General features: G+C 32.7%; 1 protein-coding gene across 3 annotated transcripts; it reads right to left on the reverse strand.

The window, feature by feature from the left end:
- Positions 1 to 858: 858 nt before the first annotated feature.
- On the reverse strand, positions 859 to 7123 carry LOC142623514 (uncharacterized). 3 transcript variants are annotated; one of them, XM_075796955.1, is made up of 8 exons: positions 6675 to 7123; positions 4082 to 5981; positions 3910 to 4000; positions 3575 to 3732; positions 3415 to 3466; positions 3233 to 3312; positions 3056 to 3149; positions 859 to 1761 (listed from the first exon to the last, which is right to left on the reverse strand). In XM_075796955.1, the coding sequence occupies exons 2-8, from the start codon at positions 5090 to 5092 to the stop codon at positions 1196 to 1198; spliced, it is 2052 nt and encodes a 683-aa protein (XP_075653070.1). In that variant the 5' UTR covers positions 5093 to 5981; positions 6675 to 7123; the 3' UTR covers positions 859 to 1195. The 3 variants fall into 3 exon arrangements, with proteins under 3 accessions (XP_075653070.1, XP_075653071.1, XP_075653069.1); XM_075796956.1 differs by having other exon boundaries at positions 4082 to 5179; positions 5503 to 7123; XM_075796954.1 differs by having other exon boundaries at positions 4082 to 7123.
- Between the last annotated feature and the right edge of the window lie 3466 nt (positions 7124 to 10589).

Consider the following 10589-nt stretch of genomic DNA (forward strand, 5'->3'; position numbering starts at 1 on the left):
TTTAGTGTTATTGTTTGTTTTTATTATTATTCAAATAATTGTGTCTGTGATTTTAGTGTTATTGTTTGTTTTTACTATTATTCAAATAATCGTGTCTGTGATTAAGACAATAACGCATTTGGGTAAGATTAAGAATCTCTAGAGTTCTTAAATTAATACATTAGTAAAAATTTAGAAATCAACAGTCTACAAACTTACTTGTAAAATAGTTGTATTTATATTTATTTTTCTAGTTTCTATTGTGTATGAATAGTTTTAATTATGAATATTGTCAAAATTAGACTTTGTAACAAAATAATTATATTTTTCAATGAAATTTTTTGATTTTATATGTTAAGAGGGAACCTGCTATGAAATTTGATACAGATTCAATTATATATGATTTTCAGGATTTAAAATAATGTTGGGCTTAATTTTAATATACCATAGGTAATTAAATTGAAATATATTAATAAATAGTTGTTTTGCTCTTTCTTTTTGTCATATTAGATTAAATACCAAATAGATGCTCCATTTTTTTTTTTTTTTGAAACGGAACAAATAGATGCTACTCTATTTTCATATACTAATTTTATTTTGAATAGTCAAATTTAATTTATGTTTTAATCCCCGATAATAAAATCTTGGATCCGTCCAATGTTTTAATAAATCAAAACTTGATCTTTATAGTTTATAATAGTATAGACGCTTTACCAAAAAAAATAAACAAAAGTATAGATAATTTACTTCAACCCTCAAGCCTTAAACCTAGCACAACAAGCTTACACCAAACTAATATAGTTAAAAAAAGAAGAATGAAACAAAAGCTTATTATTTGCATTAGATCAGACACCCACTTTCTTAGTGAAGAATGTAAAGTAGACCAAAAATTCAATTGTATATATTTTTTGTGTTGTGTACATCAGGTATCATTTACAAAAGGTAAAGAAATGAAAAATTGCAAGGCCTGTCTCCTTGAGTGAGACCACCAGGTAAGCAAGTTGACATAGTGAGAATCTACAAACTTATGAAGCATGTTATAAGGGTAGTCATTCTACTAATTTTGAGTATGCTGATAAGGTTAGGAAAATATATAGGCTGAATATCAAGAACTTGCGCGCATTTACATCCTAGTGAAACTCTATATGGACAGACAGTGAGGTGGCTCACAAGTCACAAATAAAAGATCTTCATCAAGGCTGAACCAAGAATACTCCTAGAGCCTGATGGGCAATCCATAGTTGTAGAATGTCCTGATTGTTCCATCCCATCCAGCAGTCACAATCACTAGCCCCCATGTGTCTGATACAGCCATGTGTTTGTGGGCATTATTGTTGTGCTGCAGCTCATGGCCTAGATGGTGCTGATGATGAGATTCATCTTCTGAACCTAGAACATCCCACAGAGGAAGTTTCTCTTCAGGCCATGTTGCAGAGCCCCTGCATGGGCCATCCATAGAGAACCAATTACCAAGAGAAAAACGTTCTGAATCTCTGACCCGAGAAGCGGCCTCTATATGGTCCAGTGTTTGTGAGCAATATTTGGGACTACCACTCCCTGAGCTCCTTGGTTCCATTCCCAAACCTGACCAAGGTACTGCAACAGTCACACCTTCTGAGATGAAATGCTCACAGGAACGGACAGATTTTGTTTCTTTTTCCAAAGGGATGCACAACCCATTATGGTTCCAGACATAAACTCGAGAGTCCTCTCCAATTGAGATTATATGTTTTCCACTTGAAGCAACTGAAGCTGACATCTGACTTCCTGACTTTGGAAGACCTGTTGAAATCAGCAGTAATTCAGGACTTCAGATTGACCCAAAAAAAAAAAAAGTATCTCAGATTGGAGATGCATGCATGTATGGTACATGGTAAATCTTATGGGTAAAAATGCATAAAGTTAAGACAAGAAGTCATTAATTTAACCAAGGAATAGAAAACTGTGCAAACAGGCATATGCTAACAATATCCAAGCCAAGCACAGCTGTAGAGGCTGCTTAAGAAAGTTATTCAAATGCAATGTGTGTACAATGAATTTTATAGAATAGGGTGCATGCTTTCATGGTTAATGTTTATATAAGTGAACATGCATGTGGATATGTGCATGGCAACTTTCTCCACACTAATACAATGAATAAACTGGCCATAATTGAGGGGTGGCGCTTAACAGGTAGATACTAGATAGGCTTATGAAACTCAAAGGATCAGTATTGCATATAAAATTGGAGGTCCTTTAAGATAAACTTCTATAACTATAGTAACCTCATTGAGTTCTAACAGGGATCAACTTAACTGATACAGATTTCCAAACTCAGATAAAAAAACAATCCTCAAACATTCTAAAAGGACAGATCTGAAATATAATGACAGAAAAGGCAGTTAAATAAGAGCTGAAGTGTGTTACATTTCCTAAACATCTTATTAACATGATCCCTTCATCAGTACCATATCAGGCCACACATGCTGAGGATTGCCAAACACAACATACTAGATGTCAAAAGTCTCCCATATAACACGGAAACACATTACAATATACATATATATTGTGGAGAATGCAACCATTTCATAATAATTGATCCTAATATGTAGCCCATATGATGGAAGGGTTATTACAAGTACATCTCCTTAAACCAACTGATCTCTTATGTGCTGCAACAACCGACTGTCCAAATCACACAATCACTTGAAACAGTACTTAGTTAAACTAAGAACTCTATCAAGAAAACATGAGAAAGATACATCGTAGTACATATGATCTTTTAGAACGTAAACGCATAAGAAAATACTAGTCAAGGAATTCTGGGTAAAATAAAAAGATTAAATTACAGAGAATTAAATATAATAGGGAAGTTTAGAATGCAGGAATGAATGACAGTTTGTTAAATGCAGCATTTTTAATCCTATAGCACAGTATTAACTTAATGGTATATTGTAGTAAATTTAAATTCAGTTTTATTTACTTAACAAAGTTAATGCTGTAAGTAACATCAAGAATAAAATGGAATGATGCCTTGTGTGAATAAAAACAGAAATTCACACTATCAGTATCAACTTAATGTTATAAAATCCTCTACCTCTGTATTTGTGGATGATGTCAATCCCGTCAAATATACGAATTTTGGAGTCTTCTGATGTTACCATAACTCTCTGAGATATTTCCTGTGAGAACTGCAAGGAGGAAAGGATACCCAATGTTAGCAAATCATGTCATAGCAAGAATAAGAATTTAAGATAGCAAGAGCAGATTGGACCTGAATGCCAGTTATCTTGTTTGCAGAAGATTTTCTTCTACCTTGAATATGTATCTTAGCATCCAGCTCAAGATGTTTGCCTACACCAGCATAAGACCAATTTAGGCACTCCAAGGTTAAAAACAAAATGAACAAGTAAGACTCAACACAAATTAATGGCTCCATCCAACATAAAGATGTACCTGATGCATTATAGAAGCGGCAAGTGCCTGTAATTGAACCAACAATGATCCCCTGCTTGCATAACAACGTAAAATATGGTTAATTGCATGAACTCCCAAAATAGTAATCTTTAGAGCAGTTTATATAAATTATACCGAGATCAAGATATCCAGGTCATACCTTTCCATCTGGCTGGTAACATATAGCAGTTATTACATCTCGCACATCATCCCAATCAACAACTCGCTTCTTAGACACTCCCCAAATTCGAACTTTTCCATCTATGGAGCCACTGATGAAGTAATTGTCATCAACTGGATTGAATTGAACGCATGTCACTGGTTCCATTAAGAAAACAAGACTACTATATTAATATTGATTGACACAATAAAGCAAAGGAAAACAAGAACTAAAAAATATAGGATCATAACCTCAATGGGGGAGAAACAATATGTTCAATCTATTAATAATGAATACAAGACAGAAAGATAAAAACTTCTGTTTCTCATATTTACCGTAATCATTGTGACGGAAAACATTTAAACATTTGTTGCAACCCACTTGCCAGAGACGAACGGTTTTATCCTTGGATGATGAAAGAAGACACTGCAGCAAAACATTTAGATTAGCTTTAAACACATTATAGACTTACATACAAAGATAATCAAGTACTATCAGGAGACTTACATTCGAATTGGACCAAGACAGATCCAAGACATCACTAGAATGGCCATGAAATTCTTGCAGGGGTGACTCTTCGATGTGAAAAACCTTATCAGGAATGACAATGGAGGCATGGCTTGTCTTTTTTCCACCAAAAGTGAACTTGTCTCCATTCACTTTTATACTAGAATTGCCTTCAATAATTAAATCATTGTAAGAGGCATCTGCTGATGTAACACGCCAAATACGTACAATCCCATCTTCACCACCACTTGCTAGATACTGGCCATCTGGACTAAACTTCATTGTCCAAATTAAGCCTTTGTGTGCACAAATCTCTTGCCCATTATAAAGAGCAGTAAGCTCCATGTACCTCTTCTTGTTCTGCCACACCTTCGCTCGTTTTATCTTAGGTGTTTCATAATTTGTTTTTGATACCTCAGTTACAAATGTATCTCCTCTTCCCTTCCTTTTGTTGACAAAGTGTTTTAACCAACTTTTGAATTTCCTTTTACCCACATCTAACATATTATATGCTTGTACATTAGCAAGAGTATCATTCTCTACACATTTTCTAGCAGAAGTTGAAAGCAAAGTGTCCTCCCCATTGAGAACTACTTTCTGTTCATCTTCTTCTTTTCCTTCCAATACATCAAACATGGCATTTGCTTCATTGCCCCTCTCATTTCTACAACAAACCAAATTTTCCTCCGCAAAATCAGTAGATGAAATGCTAGAGCTTGAGACTGCTCCACTGCATCCCGTAAGCCTGCCCAGTCCCATCATCTCTGATGAGCCACCAATGTTCATTTCATTCTCCTCACCACAAATCCTAGCAGCACCAAATTCAGCTAAACCCATCCGATGTAGAAAACTCTCTCGTCTGTCCTTAACACTTAGCGGTTCATTCATCCAAATACCATACTCTAAATTTACAGAATCTAACTCTTCTTTACCTACAATTGATCCTTCAGACGACAAATGATCCACCGAGTCAAAGAACACATCAAATTCTCCCTCATCAGAGCTCAGCATGTCTTGTACTTAAGACCAATATTCCACATCAAAACCAATCCCCTAAACACTCCCTCTAGTATGCTCTTGAAGCAGAAGTTGGAATCCCTTAAATACCCAAAAAAACCCAAATTCACGGACCGAGTTTTATTAGCTAATTACACTAAAACAATAGGTATCCACAGGTTGTAATTGAAATGCATATATAATTATAAATATTATACAGGCATGGACAAATACTAGGAACCAACTACCAAACCCAAGAGGCCACCAATGAAAACCGTTTTTCACATGTTCTAAAGCTCCAATATATGAATCCCAATACTAAGATTTGCATTAAAAAACAATAGTCATAACCCAAAAACCCGGAAGTGCTAGAATAATGAAATACAGGAAACAAAGATCAAAGCTGCAAGGTTCGAAGGTTGTACCTCGGCTTCAGTGCAAAGCAACAGTGAAAATTCAACACTATCACCGACCCTCCTATAATTGAGGCCAATGCAACACCTCAAAGGTCAAATTCCACACCTTTACGCACATAACAAAACAAGTGCTTTGTATTGAACCCCTTATAGACTCATTGTGAGGTCGGCACATAGAGAGAGGTACAAGTATATAAGAATTTATAGAGGAGAGATTGGCGGAAGAAGGAAAGGTGGGAACAGATAAAAAAGGGTGTGCAATAAAAAGATTAAAACTTTGGCTGTGACAAATGGCACTTCTTAGGAAACAAACCTCGAGATCTGGGTTTTGGAATGTAGTATGTAGTACTGTAACAATTAACAAACTGAGACAAGAATTGGACTTTTCCCGGGAAACAAAAGAAGCTAGAGTGTTGTGTTTCTGCAACCACTCTACTCTACTACTGCTGTCTTTTGGTCCTTAAAAAGTTAGAGCCCACCACCAATCTCTGTGACATAAAAATGGAAATGAAAATCTCATTAATATTCATTTCAGATACCCAGTTAGTTTCTTTCTTTATTTATTTATTTTTGTTTTAAGTTTTATAGTACTAGGATTAACTTAAATTGAGAAACACTAAGCGTAAACAATCATAGAAAACCAAAATAGCAACCTCAATAATTTAATAATATAAACATATGAATCTTACATATCCAAATAAGGAAAATTTTAACATGTCCCTGAAGTTTTGTTTATAATTACACATCTTCCTAAAGTTAAAATAACCCATAGCAAGAAATTGAAAAACAAATCAATATTTTTGAGGCCCACTTGAGGAAATGTTGAGCTTAATGTAACTTTTCAGAAATCTAATAGAGAAATTATAATGAAATTCACAGACCGGCCCAATTAGCAAATAAAAAGAAAATAAGCTTAGAACCCCATGTCCAATTGAACCCATTCAACATAATTCAAGTTTAGGAAAAAATATTTTTTTTTTTTTATGAAAATAAACTTAAGATATGTCTTTTTAAATCTTTATGGAGTAGTAGAAGAGTATGAATTTTTGGAGGCCTGGCGGTGAAGTTATAAAACCAAGTCGGTTGTGCTGACATTTTATGAAGCTTTTTGAAAATTTCTATTAAAAAAAGCATTAATGGCAATGGAATTGCAAAGAAAAGCATCAAAAAGGAAAACGAACCAGACAGACAGCCTGTGAGAAAAACAACGCAAGCCCCTCTCTCATGATACCATTCCTACACTACTAGACTAGCACCCACAGGTATAATTACCACCACCATTATGAAAGCAAGTGCTAGTAACTGTGAGAGAGAGAGAGAGAGCGAGACTATGGTGTAGTGGGGTGGCACTTGTGGCTCATAGGTCATATTAATGGTGCCAGAAATCGTTTTTTCTAGGTGAGGATTTTAGGGTCTGACTCTTAGCCCTCTCTCTCTCACTCTTTGTGTGTGGGCCGCATGGAATCGGTTCTGATTTATCAAAAAAATATGTTGGGCTTTGTGTTGCAGAGTGTGTTTTGTGCCGCGCCATTAAAGATACAGGTTGTTTAATGAAGCTAGCTAGCTAGGCTGTTATGCTAAGCTAAAATCTCTTTGTTATGGTTTTGTTCTTCTTTTTTGTGTCTTTAGAGAGCAGACTTCCGGATTGTGGGGGCTCATGTTTTTGTAAATAATTAATTAAACCAAAGCAATTAAAGAAGGTTACTTTTTTTTTTTCAACGCACAGAAAGAGATCAAAAAGAAAAGAGGCATAAATTGGATCGGATAGACCTCATTCAGCTAAGCTTCCTATGTTTCTATCTCCTAGTATACATATACGTATCATCCCACAGCTTTTTGTTTGCTTTATGATTCCCTCAAATCCAATGCAATCCCATTCTGCTCTTTTCTGTAAAGGGTTTCACTTAAAAAGGAAAATATTTTGAAAATGAGTTTGTCTTTTATTGGTGAATTTTTTTGGGAATCAATAAATACCTTATAGTATATTGACTACATGATTCAATATACCCAGATGAAGTAGCCCACGTTATTTAAAGGTATAACTGAGAAACCTTTGGCAAAGTGAGTTGTGTATCTTTGCCATTGCAAAAATTTTATTACCGCAACCTCTTTTTTTTTTTTTGGGTTATGGTTTCCTTGGAACCATTCGGTAGAAACATGGAATTTAAGAGATAGATGTACGGACGGTTCAGTGGTAATGTGTGTGGTTGAGAGTTGAGAGTTGAGAGTTGAGAGAGAGAGATTTGATAAGATGGATCATAGTCGTCCACATCTTTATCAATGGCTGGAACATAGAAATATATTATATTATTTCCTTGCTTCTATCATTTTGAAGCTTCCAAAATTCTCGGTGTCAAACACTCTATGGACTATGGCCAATGGCCATGATTGTGAGCATTGTTTCTCAATTATCAACCATTGATTTCATACCATTTTGGTGGGGTAAGATAAGCACAAGAATGACCTTGTGAGGAACAAATTAAAGTTATAAGAAGAAACAAAAAAGACACAACAAAAAGAAGAAAAAAGAATCACATGGATAGTGCCAGAGCCACATTGAATAAAGTCTTCGAGGGTTTTTAATACTTTTAAGAAATTTATTAATATGTGACCTCCTACCATTCTGTTCAAATGCAAAACGATCCCTCTACTTTAATTTGTAATGAAAAGCACTTAATTTACATATATTTTTAAATAAAAAAATCTTTAAATTTTTTTTTAAATTTAATTGTAAATTACTCGCATATATTTTGAATTCTTTGTCAATTTTGGCACGAGTTTTACTATTATTTATCACTCAATTACCAACATTTATATAGCAACAAAAGACTAAATTCATATAGTTAAAGAAAAATATTAACACAGACAATCTACGACTCGCATAAGTATCAACCAATGTGTTCCTTTCATTCCTTCATATACTCTTAAATCTGATGATTTTGATTGAGCTCAACTTGTTAAATTCAAAATAGTTATACAAACAAAATGAAATAATTATCTTTTTTTATTTTATTTTATGAAAGAACAATATTTTTTTAAGCTATCATTAATGTTCTAATAAGTTGCTAACTTGCTAATTGCTATATTGACATTGAAACTTTACATATTTTTAGACTTCTTTTTTTGAGAAATAATATATTTGCATTAGATAATGCAAACTAACATATGTGACTCTTAGTTATTAATGCCAAAAAAAAAAAAACATATGCATTGTAAAGAAATGCTTAATCATATAATTCACATGGTATTACAATACAGAAAATTATTGTGTATTCTCGGAGTACCATAAATGCGTACTCTCTCATTTCACATAATTGGTAGGTCCCACTAATTAAATTTATGGTGGGACCTACCATTCATGTGAGAGGAGAGAGTACGCATTTATAATACTCTGGGAGTACCTAATAATTTTCCTCAGGCCTTCTAAACAAGAATATTTGAATTGATCACTATACATGGTGATAAATTCCTTTTAAGTTTCAACCAACGAATAAGAATTCTAGTGTAAAAAAGAAATAAAAAGAAATTATTATTATTGAAATCTTTTAGACTAATAATGCCCATTGCCCCCACATAATGCATTTCTTTTAGAAAATTATAAAATGAGTCAACTTTTTTTGATGAGTTAACTGACACGATTGGTATATGGTAAACTTCTCTATGACTAACGAAAATCTATGCTATGTTTGTGCTAAATGATTGGTGATATATGTCAAGCATACAACTGAAAAAGAAGAAGAAAAAAAAGAAGGAATATATGTCTCGAGCTAGCGTTCAGGTTGTTCAATAGCAAATTCCATGATTTTTTATGAGGAACAATATTGACAAATGCTGAAGAAGAAAAAGGAAAACCGAGTTAAGCGGCAAAAATACTCCCCTTTTTTTAATAGAATATGTTTTTTTTTTTAGAATAACAAAACAAAATAATTATAGAAAGTCATCCAAATCTATTTCCTCAAAAAAAAGAAAAAAAGAAAAAAAAAAGAGTCATTCAAATCTATATATATTGAAAGGAATTGTCCAGAAGGACGGTTTAGGTTTAACTGTTTAAGCATTCCAATACGTACATGTATACTTAATTATCATTTTTAGAATTGTAGGATGAAGTGTAATGCATTAAATTACCTTAATAAGTACTTTTATTAAAAAAAAGTGCCTTAATAATTTCATGAGTCATGTATAGAGTTATAATTTATTAATATGAATATACATTATTCTCATATTTTGCAACAAATCCATAATAAATTTTTTTAGAGAAGAAATGCATAATAAATTTAAATGTACTTTTTTAAAATTCAGTTGTGAGTACAAAAACTGAATAACATGCTATTTATTGATATATAATTCAAGTTATTATATATAATAAGTCTTCCAAATTTCTTTGATCATTTTATTGAATTTATTCCACATATAGTTAATTTTTTAAATTATTATTATATTTATTTATATTCAGCATATAGCTCATTTTTTAAATTTTATTATATTTATCTATATTTTACCCAATTATTAAATTAACTATGAGATTATCATGGTAATTGAGCTATTTTTATTATTATTAGCCCATAATTTATTAGGTGTACTTATCATAATATTAATTTTTAATACAATATTTTATGGTTACTATGATAAATAATAATGAAATGATTTTTAAATAATAAGAGTATAAATATAGTTTCTTTCCTCAAATTTTCATTGGCAACCAATAGAAATTAATTTTTATTTATTTATCATCCCTCCATTTTTTTAATCCAGCCTACCATGATAAAATGTTAAAGTATTTTCTACATCCTATTCATCAACTATTCTGTGATTCTTATATATATTATTGATCCTTTCAAATATAACAGTAAGTTTTTTTGTTTTGTTTTAATAATTGTATGGTTATACGACTCTAAAGATGATGGTGTCAAGTCTGAAGCACTCCATCTGGCAAAGGCATATATTTGTTTGTATTCAATTACCAAGTTATTATGGCACCGCACGAGCGGTGCTATCGGGGTGTGTGGGATCTAACAATTTTGTAATATTATAATGTATTATGACAATTGGGCTGATTAATAATATAATATAGTAAAAACAAAGACAAAAATGTTCAG

The sequence above is a fragment of the Castanea sativa genome, chromosome 2 (assembly GCF_040712315.1).
Source record: "Castanea sativa cultivar Marrone di Chiusa Pesio chromosome 2, ASM4071231v1".
In the NCBI taxonomy this organism is placed as follows: domain Eukaryota; kingdom Viridiplantae; phylum Streptophyta; class Magnoliopsida; order Fagales; family Fagaceae; genus Castanea; species Castanea sativa.